A 25,169-nucleotide genomic window follows, 5' to 3' on the forward strand; every position below is an offset into this window, starting at 1 on the left:
ATGAAACTCGTAGGTGTAATTGGAGCAGGTGCTGCTGGTCTCTGTACCACCCGACATATTTTGGCAACCAGTGGCTTAACACCTGTAGTCTGGGAAACAGTCATCAGATTTGGGAGGAACATGGCGATTATCAGATGATGAGACAGAAGGTATTCGATCCAGTGTGCACTCAAGCATGTATCAGAATTTGCGGTAAGTTTGGCTTTGTAAGAATGTTTATATATAACAGCATTGTAAGTTAATGTAGAAACACAGTCGTGCAGGGATGAACTTACAAAAATCACTTATCATTTTCTGTGATATTTTATCAATACTCATGGTAGATGGTGTCAAGTAAACATAATGGGGCAGCATCTTAGTGGTAAGAACAACTGATTAGCATTTGAAACATGGATGTCAAAATTTCTGAGTATGCAGGGGCACTGCTTACTCTAGAAAATCTACATCCTGAAAGATTTCTATATTTAACAAAAGTCTTCTCTCAAAAGCAATGAATTTTTATTCTTATTTTGTAGTTTAACTGTCTGCTTTATTTGCAGTCCAAAGAGGTACATGTTGCTTCGAAAAATATCACTGGTACCATATTTGCAAGGTATGCTTTTTGTGACTCAACCTAGATTGGTCTAATGATCTACCAATGCCAGATATACTATGAAAAGAATTTATTTCAAATGTAGTCGAGCATTTTATCCCTTATCCAAATAGATATGATTTAGATCAAGTAAATCATTCTATTATGCTTTGTAAAACATATATATTCTTAAATTTTCCTTTTGTAATAGCTAATGATCAAAAATTATTTTGTAACAAAAAGCAATAGACAGACTTACATTTAGACAAACCATCTGATTTACCCCTTGTACCTCCTTTCCCCAACTCCCAATAGCCAACAGTGGCAGTGATGGCGACAGAGCCAGTTCTCATTCAAGAGTTTTAAGATAGAGTTGTGATCACTTATTTCTAGTTTTCACCCTCAAATTAAGCTGACTTGAAAAGGGCATACAGGGTTTGGCTTGGAAGGGCTTGGCATTGAGAGGGTATTGAGTGAAATCACCAGAATGTTAATCAGTCGGATGCTTCCAGCTATGACTGCATCTTTAGAGGCAGCTATTCTGCTTTTAAATGTTTAAAAATTTGTAATAGAAAATCTCAAAGTTGAGAAAGACTTCTAAATTAAGCCTAATCTAAGATAAAAAATTATTAACAGTGAATGTTCAAATCAAGCCATATATTCATACTATATTCATTTATTAATTTGCTCTAAAGCAAAGAAGATTCCCATTCAACAACATTTACAATGGTAAGTAAAACAGCATTTTACTTTTTTTTTCATTTGTGAAAGGAATCTTCAAGAAAAATGTTTACTTACTGTTATTCATACCTCTGGTCTGGTAGACCACGGAATTAGAGTGTAGGCCTATAGTTTATCCTTGACTTTTTTAATGACACTCCACTGCAAATGAATGTACAGAAAGTTGATAAATGAATGATTTTAAGAAGTGAGTCATACAGATATTTTTCTCATTTGTTTTGACCCCAATGAACCTCATCATGGCAGAACATGTTACTGTACTTAGAATTAGCAGTTAAAATGCTAAAGACATTGATTTGAAGAATTGAATCATCCTACACTGTAATAGGGAGACCAACATAACTAAGCAACTTTTTTTGCTAGTAAGTATGAAAAAATAAATTGTTGGGGTTTATAGGAGTAAGGAGGAACATTGTATGCAAAAACCCAAAATACCGCAGATCATAAATACACTCCAAGAATACTTTTGAATCATAGAACACTGGCTCATATTGAGTTGCATAATTAAATCTCCCATAACTTCTTATGCACCAGACAATCATGAATCCATTTTGTATCCAAATATCTTAGTGCTATGCATTATTTGCATTACATTCAACACACGTATGATATGCACACAAAACTAACACACAAAACAGATATATCAGAAACATTAACAAACAAATTATTATGAAAAAAGATCATGAAATACAAATGAACACTTTATCCATATCTTGGTAAATTATGCTGCTATAGGTAGGCCCAAGCAGCTATGTAGTTATTGTAATATCTAAAAATTTAGAAAACCCAAAACAAGAGTGCTTTACATAAAACAGTTTGCAAAAAATCCACCCATATCAGCCACTTGAATACCAATATAAGTCTGTCATTTGGTTTAGTCTGTTCTGTGAGCTGTAGGAGATTCTCTAAGATCCCTTGTGATTAAAATCATCAAATCCCCACCTTCTGGAGAGGTTAAGCTTGTGATCCTTTGCTAACCACCTTTCAGTAGCTATAGGCTTCAGTTTGGTCTAGGTACCCCACCATTGAGTGCCCTCCACTCAGCGATGATGTCATTGTTATGCCAGCTGATGCAATGGTTACATTATATTTTTCTGGATCTATGGATGATACGGATGTGTGCCAGCCTTTGTTTTTTCTCAGATTTCCTCTTTCTACTATGGAGAAGTATCTTTCTATGATTTGCTTAGGATCTAGTGTATATATGTACAGTGAATTGTTTTTGAATATATTGCAATTTTATGTTTATTACATAAACTGTGTAACATAATTTTTGTTTTTGGGTAGTAAGCATCATTTTCTAATTGCTTATGCATAAAGATTAGAGGAAAAGGCTATTATTTCCTTCAGACTTTGCTTTTGTTTCCTGATCGGTGATATTTTGAAATTTACCTATTTCCAGTTGGACGACACGCAAATTTGCAAATTTTCATTCACATCCAGTCTGAAAAAAATATGAATCAAAATTAACATGTATTTACACTAGTGTTAAACAAAAGTGATCACAAAAAATTTAGAGGTGAGTAGTTTTTCAAGATATACTGTTGCATTATAAATCACTTTCACAAATCAGAGAAATATAATCTCCCTTCATGTTCTCATTCCATGTTCCTTGGTAGTGGCATTCAAAGTCCAGTATATCCTGGTGGAAGAGCTTACCTTGCTCCTATGAATACACTCCCATGTTCTTGAATTTCTCAAGATGAGTTTCAAGGATATGGACTTTGAGGGGAATCCTGCAGCCCATTTTGGCATAGTTCTTCACCAGTCTCAAGCACCTCCACATAGTTTTTGGCCTTGTGATTACCCAGGAAACCCCAAACCACTGTGACAAAGCTGTACCAAACTGCTTTCTCCTTCCTAGTGAGCTTCTTGGGGAATTCCACAAACTCCAGGATCTTCTTTATATGTCGTCTGATGAAGGTGCCGGCTTTGACCTTTGCCTTAGACAGCTTTGGGAAGAAGTCTTGAAGGTACCTGAAGGATGCAGACTCTTTATTTGGAACTGTGACAGATTGTTTCATTAGGCCTAATTTTATGTGCATTGGACATCCAGATATGTGATAGCAGGTGCATTCTTGCCCGTCCGACGTTTGGAAGTCTTCCATGCAGAAGTAGCAACTCCTTGAGTGGTTAGTGGATTCTCGCCAAATTCTTGGGATAGCGAAAACTTCACAGCTCTCTTTTCCCCCCTGTACTATCCTGCAAAAGAACAATATGAAATTGTGAATATGAAAAAAATTTCATAGTTCTTTATAAATTTATTTCAACTGTGACTAACGTATAAGAGATTCTCTCACCATATCCCTATATATATTATTTTTTTCAAGTAACACTGAAAATTAAAAAAGATTGATTGAAAGTTTTTTAAATTGTAAGAAATCGAAAAAATTCTATAACGAAATTCTGCCTCCCAAATGAGCAACAATTGTCTATCTTACCTTCAAGATTTTTTTTTTTGCGGTGCTCACATTTGAAACGAGGTGCCTAGAATTTGTCTTGATCCCTGACAGGCATGCTGAAATATGCCTTGTAGGCCTCACACATCTTAGCAGATGCTGCCACGGAGTACTTTTTTTGCTTGTTTTGATAAATTGGCCGCAGATAGCAAAATGCATTTGCCAAATGCATGCAGTCTTTAGATGCCATCTCAAAAAAATGTAGTATGTATATGTGTCCACTTAGGCAGCTAATCTAAACTGAACTGGTTGGCTTAAGGTCTTTATAATTATACTACTATTTATATTACTGGAAACATCTAGAAAGTTCTATATCAGCTACGGCACTGAATCTATCTGAAATATTCTGAATAATAGGTAAATTTCAAAATATCAATGTCCTGATCACAAAAGCAAAGTTTCAAGGGAATAATAGCCATTTTCTAAACTTTTTAGACATAATCAATTAGAAGATCACACTTATTACCCAGAAAAAAAAAGTAAACATTTTTTACACTGTAATTAAATTGTTACCATTTTCTATGATGGTTGGTGACAGTTCCATCATCTCTAGCCCATCTGTTATTGTTAAGAATTAGATGAATTGTTTTATGATATTTTTCATCAAAGTTTTTAGTGTTCAGACCCTTTTTAAAGGAAAAACTAAAGGTTTGGGCAAAAAATCATGGTGTTGTGCCAATTGGGACTGAGTAGTCAATCAAGCCTCCTAATGTTTTTTCTGACTAAATGACTGAAAATGGAGTTCTGGTAGACAAGAGACTCCTGTTGCTTGATTTTGGAGAGAAGGGAGTCTTTCTTGTTTCACTTAGACTTTTCCTAACAGGGTTAGGAACACTAGGAGTTTCTTGTAGTCAAAGATCATCCCACCCCTCACCCTAGTCTTGGTTGGCAGGTCAGAATTATTTGGCCCATCCATTGCCATCTTGTAAAGCATGGGAGACTAAGGCCCCTTTCTGGTTGGGATTAAACTATCCCCGCGAAAGAGCTCAGATTTTCATATGAAGTAAAGAAGTATTTATATTGAAGAGTTTGTTTCATAGGGCTTTTTTGGTTGGATAGAGATCATCTAATTTTTCCTTTGTCAAATATTTTGGGATTTTTGAGGTAGGAACCAAATAGAAAGGATTTTAGGCCCAGCTCATATATCGTGATATAGCTTAACCTATTTTGACACTGGTTCACCTAAGGATTGTTCTCTTCCTCCTAAAGGTTTTGCACTCTATAAGCTGCTGCCTGTCAGATAGCCCACATTATATGTACCTAAGTTCTTTGAGTACCATAAGGATATTTTTGTAACAAAACTCTCTCATACCTTGAGTTGTCATTAGGGTATATGAGAGGTACCTAATGATTAGCCATTCTTGTTGATGAAAAGTCCTTTTGCCCTGACAGGTATACCAATGAAGAGAATTGAACTACAGTGAGAGGCTGAGAGATGAGGGGATCTGATAACATCCATCAGTTTTCACACTCAGCTGGATAATATTAATAGAAAACAGTTTTTGAAGAGATGCATCGCCAGAAAATCCTGAGGCCATAGCAGAGAGCTTGGTAAAATGCTAGTTAGAAAGGATGTTAAGAAGCACTGTTTTTTTGTGAGAATGGTGGATAGTTGGAGTAAACTACCAATGAAACAGTAAATGCTAGCAGATTTCAGAGGTTTAAAAGGCTACTTGATGGCATAAAAAGTCCTGGAGATGGGGCCCTATATGCGCAGAGCTCTCTGTCCATGCTGTACTAATAAGTAATCAATAGATAAAGATATACTGGTTGACCTTTTCAGTGGTTAGCTGATCTAAGCAAGATTGAGGGCTTCCCAAAGCAGGACCACCACAGTTCTAGTGAAGTTGTAGCCATCTCCATTAGTATATACAGTAGTGTATGATGGGATCTTGTCCATTATGAACCATAGAAGGTGGTTGACCTCATATGAGACCTAAGGGATAAGAGGCAGTTGATCTAAAATTTTTTAATTGGCTGCCTCAGCCTTGGTGCAACATATAAATTCATTGATACTTTTAGTGACATTCCATGTATTGTTTCTAGACACTAGAAGCCTGAACATTTTCCTTAAGCCAGTTGCTATCTGTGGAGATGTGAAGGTTGCCTGTACAAGATTTGAGCCCTTATGTTACATGATAATTCTTATTGTTGCATTTTTTTTATAAGATAAAACAATTAATAAGCATCATTTGTGATGAAAGCATGTACAAAGATACCACACATTTCTCTTTGCATGCCTGAAAATTTTCATGGAGTATCTAAAACAACTAGTATCAGTGCAGCATAAGTTCAAGAGCACTCATGAAAATTTTATTGTTCTAATTAGATAATTATGCTCTAGATAATCACAAGAAAACTAAAGAAGATTTTTTTTTATACTTTGAAACTCTGCCTCTGGTGTGCTAAAGGCATTGTTGCCATTGCCTCACTGAAGGGTTCATTGGAGGATGAGGTCAGTTCTTATCTTAGTTAAGGCTAGGATAAGCATGGATGAATCAGTGTTCCACATCACCATGTCTTGACAAATGAGCTGATGATAAGATACGGCATATGAAGAAGGGATTGTCATATTTTTTTTTGTTTCTCCCAGTTGCATCCCATGATTATGTACTGTATATCATGCCTTTGGTACATGAGGGAGGAGCTTCTCCCAAGAGATAGAATATAAGTTCTCTCCTTTTGGGTTTGTGCTGGGGACACAGTTATGATCTAACAAGGCCCAGTGGCATCTCTCTTCAGCAGTTATTTCAGATATTCCAACTTACAAAGTAGAAATCACAAAGCAAGATGGCAAACAAACATTTTGTTCTCATCAATAGTTGATGTCAAACATAAAACCCTGAAGACCATCTAATTCCCCTTTTTATTGTTGCACCATACACTTCTATTGCCAGTATCCAGTCTCTTTGGAAAACTGTTCCACAACAGGATGAGGCAAAGTACCTTTCTCTCACCTAAACAGTATGACTCTAGACCCAACCACTCAACCACCACTCTACACACAGGCCTCACACAACATATCTTAAATAGCATCAACCAATCACTATACCCATCCTGCACAATATTAGTGGCTATAGACATAAATTGTCCTTGAAAACGTCTTCATATGAAATGTACAAGACATTAGCCTCCACAACAATGAGAAACAGTTTTTCTTTCTTTATATTCATTGTTTTATGTGTGAGATGAAATTTGATGAATCTCTTGGAAAGCATACATCCAGGGTTTCATCAGAATGTTTCCAGTACAGTTAATGGTAGATTATGCTAGTAAAAAGAAATTGTAAACAGAGGGATAGTCAGGTAGATTGTAATTATTATGGTTCTTTATGGATTAAGGTTAGATATCATGTATGATATTGATAAGTATCATTTACAATTATGTAATGTTTGTAAATTCTTCACAGAACGGATTTGCCAAAGGTTATGATGGCATTCCCAGACTTTCCATTCCCTGAAGAAGGTGAATCCTTTGTCCATCACACCTCAGTTCTGAAATACCTAGAGGACTATGCTCATCATTATGACCTTCTTCCCTGGATCTTGGTAAGAGATCTACTTTGTATATATTTATCTAATCATCCCAAGGATTAGGATGAATCAAATGACTTTTTCAGGGCAGTTCCAGTTTTGATGCTGATGTCTTAGCTACGTCATCAGTATTTCAGACACTTTATTGTATCTAGTTTTATCTATAATATATATATATATATATATATGTATATATATATATATATATATATATATATATATATATATATATATATATATATATATATATATATATATATATATATATATATATATATATATATATATATATATATATATATATATATATATATATATATATATATATATATATATATAATATATATATATGTATATGTATATATATATATATATATATATATATATATATATATATATATATATATATATATATATATATATATATATAATATATATATGTATATATGTATATATATATATATTTTTTTTTATTATACTTTGTCGCTGTCTCCTGCGTTTGCAAGGCAGCGCAAGGAAACAGACGAAAGAAATGGCCCAACCCGCCCCCATACACATGTATATACATATGTCCACACACGCAAATATACATACCTACACAGCTTTCCATGGTTTACCCCAGACGCTTCACATGCCTTGATTCAATCCACTGACAGCACGTCAACCCCAGTATACCACATCGCTCCAATTCACTCTATTCCTTGCCCTCCTTTCACCCTCCTGCATGTTCAGGCCCCGATCACACAAAATCTTTTTCACTCCATCTTTCCACCTCCAATTTGGTCTCCCTCTTCTCCTCGTTCCCTCCACCTCCGACACATATATCCTCTTGGTCAATCTTTCCTCACTCATTCTCTCCATGTGCCCAAACCACTTCAAAACACCCTCTTCTGCTCTCTCAACCACGCTCTTTTTATTTCCACACATCTCTCTTACCCTTACGTTACTCACTCGATCAAACCACCTCACACCACACATTGTCCTCAAACATCTCATTTCCAGCACATCCATCCTCCTGCGCACAACTCTATCCATAGCCCACGCCTCGCAACCATACAACATTGTTGGAACCACTATTCCTTCAAACATACCCATTTTTGCTTTCCGAGATAATGTTCTCGACTTCCACACATTCTTCAAGGCCCCCAGAATTTTCGCCCCCTCCCCCACCCTATGATCCTATATATATATAAATATATATATATGTATATTTTTCTTTCATACTATTCGCCATTTCCCGCCTCAGCAAGGTAGCGTTAAGAACAGAGGACTGGGCCTCTGAGGAAACATCCTCACCCGGCCCCCTTCTCTGTTCCTTCCTTTGGAAAATTAAAAAAGAAATGAGAGGGGAAGATTTCCAGCCCCCCGCTCCCTTCCCTTTCAGTCGCCTTCTACGACACGCAAGGAATACGTGGGAAGTATTCTTTCTCCCCTATCCCATATATATATGTATATGTATATTTTTTTTTTTTTTTTTATACTTTGTCGCTGTCTCCCGCGTTTGCGAAAATATACATACCTACACAGCTTTCCATGGTTTACCCCAGACGCTTCACATGCCTTGATTCAATCCACTGACAGCACGTCAACCCCAGTATACCACATCGCTCCAATTCACTCTATTCCTTGCCCTCCTTTCACCCTCCTGCATGTTCAGGCCCCGATCACACAAAATCTTTTTCACTCCATCTTTCCACCTCCAATTTGGTCTCCCTCTTCTCCTCGTTCCCTCCACCTCCGACACATATATCCTCTTGGTCAATCTTTCCTCACTCATTCTCTCCATGTGCCCAAACCACTTCAAAACACCCTCTTCTGCTCTCTCAACCACGCTCTTTTTATTTCCACACATCTCTCTTACCCTTACGTTACTCACTCGATCAAACCACCTCACACCACACATTGTCCTCAAACATCTCATTTCCAGCACATCCATCCTCCTGCGCACAACTCTATCCATAGCCCACGCCTCGCAACCATACAACATTGTTGGAACCACTATTCCTTCAAACATACCCATTTTTGCTTTCCGAGATAATGTTCTCGACTTCCACACATTCTTCAAGGCCCCCAGAATTTTCGCCCCCTCCCCCACCCTATGATCCTATATATATATAATATATATATATGTATATTTTTCTTTCATACTATTCGCCATTTCCCGCCTCAGCAAGGTAGCGTTAAGAACAGAGGACTGGGCCTCTGAGGAAACATCCTCACCCGGCCCCCTTCTCTGTTCCTTCCTTTGGAAAATTAAAAAAGAAATGAGAGGGGAAGATTTCCAGCCCCCCGCTCCCTTCCCTTTCAGTCGCCTTCTACGACACGCAAGGAATACGTGGGAAGTATTCTTTCTCCCCTATCCCATATATATATGTATATGTATATTTTTTTTTTTTTTTTTTTCTTATACTTTGTCGCTGTCTCCCGCGTTTGCGAGGTAGCGCAAGGAAACAGACGAAAGAAATGGCCCAACCCCCCCCCATACACATGTATATACATACGTCCACACACGCAAATATACATACCTACACAGCTTTCCATGGTTTACCCCAGACGCTTCACATGCCTTGATTCAATCCACTGACAGCACGTCAACCCCGGTATACCACATCGCTCCAATTCACTCTATCCCTTGCCCTCCTTTCACCCTCCTGCATGTTCAGGCCCCGATCACACAAAATCTTTTTCACTCCATCTTTCCACCTCCAATTTGGTTTCCCTCTTCTCCTCGTTCCCTCCACCTCCGACACATATATCCTCTTGGTCAATCTTTCCTCACTCATTCTCTCCATGTGCCCAAACCACTTCAAAACACCCTCTTCTGCTCTCTCAACCATGCTCTTTTTATTTCCACACATCTCTCTTACCCTTACGTTACTCACTCGATCAAACCACCTCACACCAAACATTGTCCTCAAACATCTCATTTCCAGCACATCCATCCTCCTGCGCACAACTCTATCCATAGCCCACGCCTCGCAACCATACAACATTGTTGGAACCACTATTCCTTCAAACATACCCATTTTTGCTTTCCGTGATAATGTTCTTGACTTCCACACATTCTTGAAGGCCCCCAGAATTTTCGCCCCCTCCCCCACCCTATGATCCACTTCCGCTTCCATGGTTCCATCCGCTGCCAGATCCACTCCCAGATATCTAAAACACTTCACTTCCTCCAGTTTTTCTCCATTCAAACTCACCTCCCAATTGACTTGACCCTCAACCCTACTGTACCTAATAACCTTGCTCTTATTCACATTTACTCTTAACTCTCTTCTTCCACACACTTTACCAAACTCAGTCACCAGCTTCTGCAGTTTCTCACATGAATCAGCCACCAGCGCTGTATCATCAGCGAACAACAACTGACTCACTTCCCAAGCTCTCTCATCCCCAACAGACTTCATACTTGCCCCTCTTTCCAAAACTCTTGCATTTACCTCCCTAACAACCCCATCCATAAACAAATTAAACAACCATGGAGACATCACACACCCCTGCCGCAAACCTACATTCACTGAGAACCAATCACTTTCCTCTCTTCCTACATGTACACATGCCTTACATCCTCGATAAAAACTTTTCACTGCTTCTAACAACTTTCCTCCCACACCATATATTCTTAATACCTTCCACAGAGCATCTCTATCAACTCTATCATATGCCTTCTCCAGATCCATAAATGCTACATACAAATCCATTTGCTTTTCTAAGTATTTCTCACATACATTCTTCAAAGCAAACACCTGATCCACACATCCTCTACCACTTCTGAAACCACACTGCTCTTCCCCAATCTGATGCTCTGTACATGCCTTCACCCTCTCAATCAATACCCTCCCATATAATTTACCAGGAATACTCAACAAACTTATACCTCTGTAATTTGAGCACTCACTCTTATCCCCTTTGCCTTTGTACAATGGCACTATGCACGCATTCCGCCAATCCTCAGGCACCTCACCATGAGTCATACATACATTAAATAACCTTACCAACCAGTCAACAACACAGTCACCCCCTTTTTTTAATAAATTCCACTGCAATACCATCCAAACCTGCTGCCTTGCCGGCTTTCATCTTCCGCAAAGCTTTCACTACCTCTTCTCTGTTTACCAAATCATTTTCCCTAACCCTCTCACTTTGCACACCACCTCGACCAAAACACCCTATATCTGCCACTCTATCATCAAGCACATTCAACAAACCTTCAAAATATATATATGTATATATATGTATTTTTTTTTTTTTTTTTTTAATTTTCCAAAAGAAGGAACTGAGGGGGCCAGGTGAGGATATTCCAAAAAAGGCCCAGTCCTCTGTTCTTAACGCTACCTCGCTAATGCGGGAAATGGCGAATAGTTTAAAAGAAAGAAAAAATAATATATATATATATATATATATATATATATAGTGAATGTAGGTTTGCGGCAGGGGTGCGTGATGTCTCCATGGTTGTTTAATTTGTTTATGGATGGGGTTGTTAGGGAGGTGAATGCAAGAGTTTTGGAAAGAGGGGCAAGTATGAAGTCTGTTGGGGATGAGAGAGCTTGGGAAGTGGGTCAGTTGTTGTTCGCTGATGATACAGCGCTGGTGGCTGATTCATGTGAGAAACTGCAGAAGCTGGTGACTGAGTTTGGTAAAGTGTGTGAAAGAAGAAAGTTAAGAGTAAATGTGAATAAGAGCAAGGTTATTAGGTACAGTAGGGTTGAGGGTCAAGTCAATTGGGAGGTGAGTTTGAATGGAGAAAAACTGGAGGAAGTGAAGTGTTTTAGATATCTGGGAGTGGATCTGGCAGCGGATGGAACCATGGAAGCGGAAGTGGATCATAGGGTGGGGGAGGGGGCGAAAATTCTGGGAGCCTTGAAGAATGTGTGGAAGTCGAGAACATTATCTCGGAAAGCAAAAATGGGTATGTTTGAAGGAATAGTGGTTCCAACAATGTTGTATGGTTGCGAGGCGTGGGCTATGGATAGAGTTGTGCGCAGGAGGATGGATGTGCTGGAAATGAGATGTTTGAGGACAATGTGTGGTGTGAGGTGGTTTGATCGAGTAAGTAACGTAAGGGTAAGAGAGATGTGTGGAAATAAAAAGAGCGTGGTTGAGAGAGCAGAAGAGGGTGTTTTGAAATGGTTTGGGCACATGGAGAGAATGAGTGAGGAAAGATTGACCAAGAGGATATATGTGTCGGAGGTGGAGGGAACGAGGAGAAGAGGGAGACCAAATTGGAGGTGGAAAGATGGAGTAAAAAAGATTTTGTGTGATCGGGGCCTGAACATGCAGGAGGGTGAAAGGAGGGCAAGGAATAGAGTGAATTGGAGCAATGTGGTATACCGGGGTTGACGTGCTGTCAGTGGATTGAATCGGGGCATGTGAAGCGTCTGGGGTAAACCATGGAAAGCTGTTTAGGTATGTATATTTGCGTGTGTGGACGTATGTATATACATGTGTATGGAGGTGGGTTGGGCCATTTCTTTCGTCTGTTTCCTTGCGCTACCTCGCAAACACGGGAGACAGCGACAAAGTATAAAAAAAAAAAAAAAATATATATATATATATATATATATATATATATATATATATATATATATATATATATATATATATATATATATATATTTTTTTTCATACATGATCACCATATTCTGTGCCAGGGACAAAGAATGAAAGGCTGTATCTACCCACATCCATTCTTTTGCTGTCATATGTAATGCACTGAAACCATAGATTCTTATCTTCAATCAGGCCCCACAGACCTTTCCATGCTTTACCCCAGATACTTCACATTCCCTGTTTCAGTCCATTGACAGCACGTTCATCCCTGTATACCACATCCTTCCTGTTTACTCAGTCTCATACATGCCTTTCAACCCCTGCATGTTCAAGCCTTGATCACTCAAAATCTTTTTCTTTCCATCCTTCCATCTCTAGTATGGTCTCCCTGTTCTCCTTGTTCCCTCCACTTCTAACACATGTATCCTCTTTACCAACCTTTCCTTACTCATTCCCTCCATATGTCCAAGCCATTTCAGCACACCCTCTTTTGCTCTCTCAACCACTTTCTTTTTATTACCATACCTCTCTCCTACCCTTTCATTATTTACTAATCCAAACCACCTCCCACCACAAATTGTCCTCAGACATTTCACTTCCTACACATCCACCCTGTTCCACACAGCCTTATCCATAGCCCATGCCTTGCATCCACATAAAATGGATGGGATTACTATACCTTCAAACATACCCGTTTTTGCCCTCCCAGGTAACAGTCTTTCTTTCCACACATTCTTCAGTTCTCCCAGAGCCTTCAACCCCTTACCCACCTTATGATTTACTTCTGCTGCCATGTCCACTCATAGGTATCTAAAACTCTCCAGTTTTCTCCATTTGTACTTACGCTCCCAATGGACCTGTCCCTCAACCCTGCTAAACCTTATAACCATGCTATTATTCAGTTTCACTCTCAGTTCCTCCTTTCACAGTCTTCCAAACTCAGTCACCAATTCTGCTGTTTCACACTCGAATCTGCCACCTGTGCTGTATCATCAGCAGACAACAACTAACTCACTTCCCAGGCCCTCTCATCCCCTATAGACTGCATACTCAGCCTTTCTCTGAGACTCTCACATTTACCTCCTCACCAATCCATCCACAAACAAGTTAAACAAACATGGTGACATTACACACCCTTCCCACAGACCAACTCTCACCTGGAACCATTCACTTTCCTCTCTTCCTAATCATACACATACATTATACCTTTGATAAAAACTTATCACTGCTTCCAGCAGCTCTCGTCCCAAATTGTAAATTCTTAAGACCTTCCACAAGTCATATCTATCAGTTCGATCATATGCCTTCTCCAAATCCATAAATATCACTTACATATCCATCCATTTCTATAAGTATTTCTCACACACATTCTTTAAAGCAAGCATCTGATCCAGACTCCCTCTGCCACTTCAGAAACCATGTTGTTCCTTCCCAGACTGATGCTCTGTACATGCCTTCACCCTCTCAGTCATTACCCTCCCATACTCTTTATCAGGCATACTCAACAAACTTATACCTCTGTAATTTGACCACTCACCTTTATTCCCCTTGCCTTTATATAATGGCAATATATATGCATTCTGCCAGTCCTCTGACACCTGATCATGATGCATATATACAATGACAGTCATAATTAACCAATCAACAACACAGTCACCCCTTTCTTGATAAGTTCAGCTGCAGTGCCATCCACTCAAGCTACCTTGCCACATTTCATCTTATGTAAGGCTTTTGCCACCTCTTCTTCCTTTAGCAAACCACTCTTTTTGACTCTCACGTCACATAGTACTTCAGACCAAACACCCTACATCTGCTCAGAGTTGGCAACTCAGATTTTCAAATGTCACTAGACTCATCTCTAAAAGTCACTAGAACGTCGCTAAAATCTTCATTTCGTTTGGCTGTAGATGTGTTATGCTGATAATTTAATTTGAATGCATAAGAAAATTAAAGATCAATGATTAAATCATAACCTCTGAATAAACATAGATGCTTAGTTTGTAATAAGCACCCCTACCAATTACTCACTGATACCTGCATCCCAGTCTTCCCCCTCATAGTCATCAATTGTATGAAGAGGTCTACTGCTAGAAGCTTGTGATGTGCTTGCTTGATCTAAAGTGGTGTTGTATGACTCCACTGTACCAATTTTTCTTAAAATATCACTGGGTATCTTGTAGTTTGCACATCAGATGTTATGTCTCTTTAACCCATACTTTATGGCAAGAATCACTTTAAGTATTGATAGCTTCATTTTGTTGTGCAACTTTGATTTCAACAAGTTCATATTGCTAAATATGCATTCTATGTCAACATTGTAATGGGGCAAAGATGATACAGACAGAGCCATTTCAGATAGATTCAGGTATGGATTTTCACCTGCAGCATCTCTGTAGTTTGCTACTTCTGACCAGAAATGTAATATGTTAGATATTTCTGTCCAGATTATATGATGCAATTTCTTCCTCTGGAAATTAACTTTAGGAAGGGAACTTGCATTCTCCATAAACAACCTTGCCAACTCAATTCTATCAGGTTTGTTGGGCTTCAAACATTCATCAACACTAAAAAGTGAGAGATTGCAACATACTAATATTGTCAGGTAGGTGTTGGCGAAGTTGTTTTATCAGTTGAATGACATACTTTATGCATGTCTTATGTATGTGACTTTCATCTGCAGGGGAATATTTGCCCTCAACTGTTCCTTTTCAAACTCAAAATTCATGGAAGGCCTCGGATTTAAATGTTCTTCGATCACTTTGCAATGTATAATTTTCTTTTCTTGGAACTGATATCTTTGATGCTAAGGATTCATTCGATAAACTAGATCTCTCAGCAATTTTGTTGGGTCATGCATTTCTGCTTCAAAATTCTTGTTGATGATTTGTACTTCTCCAAGTATTGGTTTGAGAAATAAGAGAATTGCATGATTTTTTTTTCGTCAAACATTGAGTACAATAGCTCTGCTGTATAACATCATTCTTTTGACCTTGCTAGTTGGGAATATGTTTTAAGCTCAATCCACTGTTTCAAGATTCTCACTACAGCATGTTCAATAGATAACTACCTAGTCTGGCTTAACTGCACTAATTTCAGGGGTGGTAAACCATCATTGATTGTTTCATGCAACTGTTTGCATTTCATCTGACATACAGATGACTGGTTATATGTCTTTGGTCATAAACTCTAATTTTCATGACAATGTTTCACGTGCAGCATGTGGAACAGCTAGTTGAATTGAGTGGCACACACATCTAATCAGCTGCAGATGAGGTACTTCAGCTTTCAATCTTGCAAACACTCCATTGTTAATCTCAGTCTTTACAGAGGCATTATCTGTTCCAAGTGCTGGTAGGTTTTGCATTTCTAAGCCATTTTTATGGAGTGACATTTTGATCACTCTATAAATTGAGTTTATATTACACTCTTTTAGTTCATCTAAATCAAAAAATGTCACAGCGGTGCACTTCACCGAACTAAAGTAATATCTAATGAAAATTCCCAGCATCTTTGAGACAGCAACATCATTACTCTCATTGATAATCAAACTAAATTTTCTGTCACCAATATCATCTTTCAAGTCTTCCATGAAAGGTGGAGCAAGAACATCGCAAATTATACCTAAGCACTTCGATTGTTTTATTTGTAATTCCTTACTAGCCTTATGGTCATTGAAACACACTTTGCACACTTCACTTAAGTGATCCACCTCACGAATAGAGCAATGCTTTGCTACAAACATGGATAGATTCCTTCAACTTTCTGTGATTCACTGACTTTTTTGGATGGTAGGACAGTCTGTCTCTGTGTGATGAATGGCTCCTCCACTTTTCTATGTTTGTTGGTTTTTCTGTGCATCTGTAAGTCACAAATTTTGGCAGAAATGGTACACTTACAGTATTCGCAAAATCCTTTTTTTTCTTCCATCACCAGAGGCCTCAGGCAGCCAATTTTTAAACTATCATCTTTGAACCATTCCTTCCAGAAATGTTGAGTATACTGTGTCTTGCCCATTTCCAATTGCTCATAAGAGTATGACCAAAATGAAGGAAGCAACGAGACTTGTCACTTCTCAGTTCGTGATACTGGTGTACTGGTGACTAAGACTCTGGATGGACGAGAATCAATTGCCATACAGACAATTAATGGACACGTCCATGATGTAACCATTCTAGCCATACTGAATTTAAGAAACCATGATTTATGTTACTGATGTAATTTATCAATTTTGATATTATTTCTAACCTATGAAATTTAACGAATTTGGCCTTTGTTGTCTTTTCCTAGTGCTACCTCGCTCACAAGTGGGGGGAGGGGGGGTTTCATTTCATGTGTGGCAGGGTGGTGGCGGGAACGGATGAGGGCAGCATGTATGAATATGTACATGTGTATATATGTATATGTCTGTGTAAGTATATGTATGTATACGTTGAAATGTATAGGTATGTAAATGTGCATGTGTGGGCGTTTATGTATATACATGTGTATGTTGGTGGGTTGGGCCATTCTTTTGTCTGTTTCCTTGTGCTACCTTGCTAACGCAGGAGACAGTGTCTAAGTATAATAAGAAAAATAAATATAAAATTTAATAGAATATAAAACTCTCTAGAATTGTCTCTAAATATTTCTGAAAATCTCTAGATTTTCACTATGTCGCTAACTGCTGCAAAAAGTCGCTAGAATCAAACAAATATCTCTGGATCTAACTACGAAGTTACTAAATTGGCAACTCTGCATGATCTGTCAGCCTATCATCATCAAACACATTCAGCAATCCTTCAAAATACTCCCTCCATCTCCTCCTCACTTCATCACTACCTTTTGCCTCTCTCTCCTTTACCTGCTTCAGTGATGTTCCTATTTGCTCTCCTGTGTTTTTTTTTACACATTATTAACCTTCTTCCAAAATATCTCATTCTCCATAATGTTTACTAATATTAATACTTACATTTGTCCTCTTTTTTCAACCCCTGCACCTTCCTCTTGACCTGCTTGTTTCTCTTATACATTTCCCAATCATTTGCACTCTTTCTTTGAAAATGCTGTCCATATGCCTCCCTTATATTTTTACAAGCAACTTTACTTTTTAACCCCAACACTCTTTACCCTCTCTTATGTACCCACCTCCCACTTTTTGCATGCCACATGCATCTCTCACTAATGCCATTACTGCTTCCCTAATACCTTCCATTCCTCACCCATTCCCCTTGCACCATTTATGCTTACCTTTTGCCATTCTACACTCAGACTTTGCTGGTATTTCTTCACACATGTCTTTTCCAGGCACATTTACTCTCACTATTCTCTTCTCACCAATATTGTTTTCTCATTCCTACAACCTCTAAAATTCTTCAACCTCACCTCCATAAGATAGTGATCAGACATCCCTTCAGTTGCACCTTTTAGTACATTTACATCCAAAAGTCTTTCTTTTACATGCCTGTCAATTAATGTGTAATCCAGTAATGCTTGCTGACCATCCTTCCTGCTCACATATGTATAGATGTGTATGTCCTTTTTTTCAAACCTGGTATTCCCAATCACCAGTCATTTTTCAGCACACAACTTCGCAAGCTATTTACCATTTCCATTGATGATACTCAATATCCCATGTCCCTTAATTATACCCTAAACTGCCTCATTACTCTTGCATTCAAATCACCTAATACCTGGTCACTTGCATTCAAATCACCCATCACTAATACGTGGTCTCTTGCATAAAAACTGCAGTTACACTCACTCAGCTGCTTTCATGATCTTTCTTCTCATAGCAATCACTCTGCTGCTCTCATGATCTTTCTTCTCTTGGCCAGGTGCATAAGCACTGATAATCACTCTCTTGTCTTTTAATTTTTACTCTCAGTATTTTAGAATTCACTTCCTTACACTCTTTCACATACACAACTCTTGCTTTATGAGTAGTGCTTCTCTTTTCTTTGCTCTTGTCTTTTCACCAACCCTAACTTTGTTCCTAAACATTTCCAAACCATTCTTCTCCTTTACCCATAAGCTTTGTTTCACTCAGAGTAAAACAATACAGGTTCCTTTCTTCAAACATACCAACTCTCTCTACTCTCTTCTCAACCAGGTTACATCCAGACATATTTGGACACCTGAACCTGAGCGTTTGAAGAGAATGATCACTCCCTATTTGGCTCCTTTAGTTTTGTCCTTTAGAAATTGAAATAAAAGAAAGGGATCATTTCCAGCCCCCCTGCTCCTGCCTCTTTTAGTTACCTTCTACGACTTGCAAGGAATACAGAGGTAGAATTCTCTTCCCCTACCCAAGGGATATTATATAATGACATAAGAGAACTGACAGAATTTTTACAAGACGTTATAATGGTTCTACCAGCCTTTTAGATATGGCTTTTACTTTGAAAATTCCACATTTTTTTCACCCCATCTTTGATATGTTTAATAAGTATTGAACAGCTTTGCTAAAGGATAAATGTACTAACTATATTCTGCTACACCTCAACAAAGCAGGTAAAATTTTATGTTTTTTACATTTGTTACCTTTTAGTCTTCTTTCCTTATCAGTTCACACAGTTTTTTTTGTGTTGTACAGATATCTCTTGGTTTATATTGTAGATGCATAATGTAAGCAGAAAACAAGATACAGTAATGTCATAAAGAAAATACTGTAGGTTAGAATGGGATAAAGGGGGATCACATTCCTAGTGGAGATGTTTCATTGTAATAATCACACAAAAATTTGAATCAAATGTTAAGAAACATATTAACCTATATAGTACATATATTTCATTAACCCTCTCAGTGCTACTGCCCTCTATTAAAACTTGGGGATTATGTAGGTATTGTCCTCAAACAAAGCAGAGTGCTTTTCCATTGCAAGTTAAATTCTATGCACACTTTAGGATCTGTTATGTAGCCATAGATGGCATCCCAAGGAAATGATGAGTCGTTAGAATTGTTTGGGGTCCTCAGTAACTTGCTAGTGACCATGTTGGGTAGTTGCTTGCCTTTTTTAGGGACTTGCCACATCTATTGCACTCATGGCCATCTGTGGCACCCAGTGCTGAACCCACACCAACCATACTTGGGACTGTCCAATCTATTAAACAAAGTGTTTTTCCTGAACTGTTGATTCTTGTGTATCTTTTCAAGAGTAGAAAAAATTGATTTTGCTATTTTCTCCATATTGGAAGAGGCTATAGAAATCAGTTGTACATCATAATGGTTTATCAAAGTCTTTGAATAAAAGATATGATGCACATAATATTCTATGTAAGTGTGAAATGGATAGCACTTTCCTAAACTGGATCATGATGTTGCATGTTTAAATTATCAAGGATAAGGGGGGCATGGTGAAGTTGTGTCCAACTCCCAGGATGCCCTCAAGCACCACAGGTCCATCATTCCCGTGTCGATTTTAGGGTTAGAAAAGTGCCCCCGACCGACTCGGGTATTTTTTCTCAACAACCTTGTTCAACTCACAGGACAGCCTCGAGCACCATAGGTATATACCTGTGTTGATTTTAGTCTCAGAAAAGTGCCCTGATTCACATGGATATTTCATCTCAACTTTGTTTGACCCCCAGGATACCCTCAAGCACCAGAGGTCCTTCTGTACCTGTGCCGATCTTAGGGTTAGAAAAGCACCCCAACCAACTGAGGTATTTTATCTCAACAGCCTCATTCAGTGCTCAGGATGCCCTTGAGCACCATAGGTTTGTACCTGTGTCAATTTTAGCCTCAGAAAAGTGGCCCCGACCAACTTGGGTATTTTGTCTCAACAACTTTGTTCGACCCCCAGGATGCACTCAGGCACCACAGGTGTTAATTTTATGGTTAGAAAAGTGCCCTAACCGACTTGGGTATCTTATCTCAATGACTTCATTTAGCTGTTTGGATACCCTCAAGCACCACAGGTCTGTCTATACCTGTGTCAATTTCAAGCTCAGAAAGCTCCCCATCCCAATCAGGTATTTTATCTCAAAAATTTCATTCTACTCCCAGGACACCCTCAAGCACCACAGGTCCATACCTTTGTTGATTTTATGCTCAGAAAAGCACCCTGACCCACTTAGGCATTTTATCTCAACAACTTCCTTAGAATCCCAAGACGCCCTTGAGCACCACAGGTCCGTCCATACCTGTGTTGATTTTAAGCCCAGAAAAGCGCCTCGACTCACTTGGGTATTTCACATCAACAACCCTGTTTGACTCCCAGGATGTCCTGAAGTGGCCCAACCCACTTGAGTATTTTATTTCAACAACTTCGTGTGATTCCCAGGATGCTCTCAAGTACCACAGGTCCATCTGTGCTTATGTCAATTTTAGCCTCAGAAAAACACCCTGACCCATTCGGGTATTTCATCTCTTTAATTTCGTTCAACCCACATTACACCCTCAAGCACCATAGGTCCGCACCTGTGTCAATTTTATCTCAGTGACTTCGTTTGGCTGTTGGGATACTGACTAGCACCTCAGGTCCATACCTGTGTCAATTTAAGGGTCAGAAAAGCTCCCTAACCCACTTGGGTATTTTACTTCAACATCTTTGTTCGACTCCCAGGATGCCCTCAAGCACCACAGGTCTGTCTGTACCTATGTTGATTTTAGGCTCAGAAAAGTGCCCCTGTCCACTTGAGTGTTTCATCTCAACTATTTCATTCGACCCCCAGGATGCCCTCAAGCACCACAGGTTCGTCCATACCTTTGTTGATTATAGGCTCAGAAAAGTGCCCCAACCTACTCAGGTATATTATCTCAACAACTTTGTTCAACTCCCAGGATATCCTCAAGCACCACAGGTCTGTCCATACCTGTATCAATTCTAGGATTAGAAAAGCACTGACCGACTCAGGTATTTTGTCTCAACAGCTTTGTTTGGTTCCCAGGACGCCTTCAAGCACCATAGGTCCTTCCACACCTGTGTCGATTTTAGTCTCAGAAATGCACTCAGGCCCATTGGGTTTTTTATCTCAACAACTTCGTTTGACCCCAGGATGCCCTCAAGCGCCACAGGTGTGAATCTGTGTCGATTTTAGGGTTAGAAAAGTGCCTTGACCAACTCAGGTATTTTATCTCAATGAATTTGTTTGGCTGCTAGAATGCCCTCAAGCAACACAGGTCTGTACTTTCCCAATGACTATGACCTAGCACGTTTCAAAAGACAGGTTTTTCACTTTTTCAAAAATTTGTACCTGTGTCACTTTTTAAGTTCAGAAAGTACATCATCCCAATCAGGCATTTTATCTCAAAAACTTTGTTCTACTTCCAGGACGCCCTCAAGCATTGTTCCATAATTCTCTATATTGTAATTAAGGCCTGTCCTTGATGTGGACTTTTTCCGTGACTGGAGCCTTCAACTTAAAAGATAAGACTTACACTGAAAATCCTACTTAACTGGTTAATTAACAACACAGTCTTCCCCTTTCTTAAGAAGTTCAGCTGCAATACCATCCGTTCCAGCTGCCTTGCCACTTTTCATCTTACAGAAGGTTTTCATCATCTCTTCTATTTTCACCAAACCACTTGCGATGACTCTCCTTTTGCATACGTTCCAGACCCAAACACTGTTATTAGGCACACCTAACAGTCCTTGAGAGTACTCACTCCATCTCCTCTTTGCCTCATCAGTGCATGTTACCCCTTTGCGGATGTTCCCATGCGTTCTCTTGTTTTCCTAACACTGTCAACCTTCTTCCAAAACATCTTACTCTACCTTGAGTGTACTGATAATCACTCACCCTAACTGTTATTTTCCTCCTCTTTCAACCCATGCAACTTCTTCTTGAACACCACTGCTTTCTCTCTTACATCTAATTACTCACTCTCCTTCCCTGTAAGTAACATCCATACATCCCTCTTTTCTCTTTCTCTAGCAATTTAGCTTCATATCATCACTGACTTCCCTTTCTCACCTATTTAATTATAATTGTCCCGGGACCCGTTTTTGTAGAGCCCCTGCAGCTCTAAGGCTGTGCTTCTAGGAGGAGGGAAATAATGGACTCTTTTATTGTAAGAAGTTCATTGATGAGAATGTAGTCCCAGTGATACAGCCTCCCCAAAGGTAACTTTTCACTTGCAATGCAATCCCATGCAGGCAGAGCTGAAACCAGGTATCAATGCATTGATCAACCCCCTGGGAAGAATGAACAATTGTGTGAACTGCAGGCTGACTTCCCGCCCAGGATTCAGTCTCAGGTAGATGGCCCATGCATGTTTCATCGCCAGTAACAAAAGGGAGTTATTGTATATTCATGAATGAAACTATTTTGATTTAGTTTCCACTTTGAAAAGACAGTGTGAAATATAAAGGCTATACATTTGATAACTCTTATGATGGTACAGGCGCGTCTTAATTCATGAATATTACAAATGTGCCACTCTTAGAATAATGTGCATGATCCATTTACACCTCTTTAATTCACACAGGCTTCAGTTTGGAATAGCGCAACCATCATTGGGCTAACAGTGTATGTGAGAAGTGCACATACACAGGATGTAGATACACTACATAGTCACAGAATGACATTGTATCTTGTGCTGTGGTATACTGTATATTGTACATATTTTGCCCCATGTATTATGCCATCAAAACATAAGTTCTCCTGGTACCAGTGGTGCTAAGAAGTCTAAGACTATCACCATTAAGGTTAAAATGAATGTGCTCAAATGTTATGAGAGAGGTGAACAAACAGGTGATATTAAATGTGCCCTTGGACTCATTGAGTATACTTAACGGACAATTCTTGATAGGTCAGAGAAGATCAAGGAAAGCACCAAGAATAGAATATTAATCAATACATCTAAGACCTTGTGTTCCTGAAGTTTGATTATGGAGGGAATGGAATGAATGTTGAGCACATGGATTGAACATTAAATTTGTGAAGGTGTTCCCGTCAGCATGCTCGTGATACAGGCAAAGGCCCACAGTATGTATGATGACTTGATAACAGAAGAAGCAGCAACAAAGACATTTCAAACAAGTGCTTGTTGGTTTGTGAATTTTAAGGAATGCCACACTTACCCCAACATGAATATGACTGGTGAGGTTCCTTCTGCTGATGTTGTTGCCACTGAAAATTTCCTGGGAACCCTCAAGACAATAATTCAAGATGGTTATTCTCTTAACCACATTTTTTTAATGTGGATGAACCCAGATTATTTTGGAAGAGAATGCCTTCAAGAATGTATATTTTCTGTGAAAAGAAGACTGCACCTGGACTCATTCTTTTATTTTCTGTTTTCATAAATAGAATTTATTATACAGTTTGCATTATCTAGATGTCATATTTCATGGTGCATGTATGCTGAAATTTTTCATGGTTATGATCGGTTTTTTTATATGTTTTTTTTTTCATTTTTTCATTATACTTGATCGCTGTTTCCCATGTCAGCGAGGTAGTGCCAGGAAACAGACAAAGAATGGCCCATCCACTCATATACACATATGTATACATAAATGCCCATACATGCACATATACATACATGTACATATCAACATATACACATATACATACATATACATACACATATACAGACATATACATATATACACATGTACATATTCATACTTGCTTGCCTTCATCCATTCCTGTTGCTACCCTGTCCCAAAGGAAACAGCATTGCTACCCCCTACTTCAGCATGGCAGTGCTAGGAAAACAAACAAAAAAGGCCACATTTGTTCACACTCAGTTTCAGCTATGATATGTAATGCATCAAAACTACAGCTCCCTATCCTCATCCAGGCCCCACAGACCTTTCCATGGTTTACCCCAGATGTTTCACATGCCTTGGTTCAGTCCATTGGAAGCATGTCAAGTCCGGTATACTGCATTGTTCCAATTCACTCTATTCCTTGCACACCTCTCACCCTCCTGTAAGTTCAGGCCCCGATTGCTCAAAATCTTTTTCACCTCATCCTTTCACCTGCAATTTGGTCTCCCACTTCTTGTTCCCTCCACCTCTGACACATATATCCTCTTTGTCAACCTTTCCTCACTCATTCTCTCCATATGTCCAAACCATTTCAACGCATCCTCTTCTGCTCTCTCAACCACACTCTTTTTATTTCCACACATTTCTCTTACCCTTTCATTACTTACTCGATCAAACCACCTTACACCATATATCGTCCTCAACCATTTCATATCCAACACATCCACCCTCCTCCGTACATCCCTATCCATACCCCATGCCTCACAACCATATAATATTGTTGGAACCACTATTCCTTCAAACATACCCTTTTTTGCTCTCAGAGATAACGTTCTTTCCTTCCATTCTTCATTGCTCCCAAAACCGTCTCCTCCTCCCCCACCATGTGAGTCACT

The 25,169-nt window shown here is 38.9% G+C and overlaps 1 protein-coding gene and 1 long non-coding RNA gene across 2 annotated transcripts in view; one reads left to right on the forward strand and one right to left on the reverse strand.

Annotated features, from left to right (window-relative positions):
- The window catches only part of LOC139750947 (uncharacterized), a 70,234-nt gene continuing 45,065 nt past the window's right edge, over positions 1–25,169 (forward strand). The window contains 3 exon segments of the mRNA XM_071665869.1: positions 1–96; positions 98–192; positions 7,181–7,319. Of these exon segments, the coding sequence (XP_071521970.1) occupies positions 1–96; positions 98–192; positions 7,181–7,319 (330 nt within the window).
- Positions 1,219–25,169, reverse strand: part of LOC139750948 (uncharacterized) — an 89,442-nt gene continuing 65,491 nt past the window's right edge. Inside the window, exons 2-3 of the long non-coding RNA XR_011713255.1 lie at positions 2,972–3,514; positions 1,219–2,756 (exon numbers count right to left, since the gene is read on the reverse strand). This is a non-coding gene — a long non-coding RNA (uncharacterized lncRNA). The remainder of the gene's footprint in view (positions 2,757–2,971; positions 3,515–25,169) is intronic.

The sequence above is a fragment of the Panulirus ornatus genome, chromosome 10 (assembly GCF_036320965.1).
Source record: "Panulirus ornatus isolate Po-2019 chromosome 10, ASM3632096v1, whole genome shotgun sequence".
NCBI classification, from domain to species: Eukaryota; Metazoa; Arthropoda; class Malacostraca; order Decapoda; family Palinuridae; genus Panulirus; species Panulirus ornatus.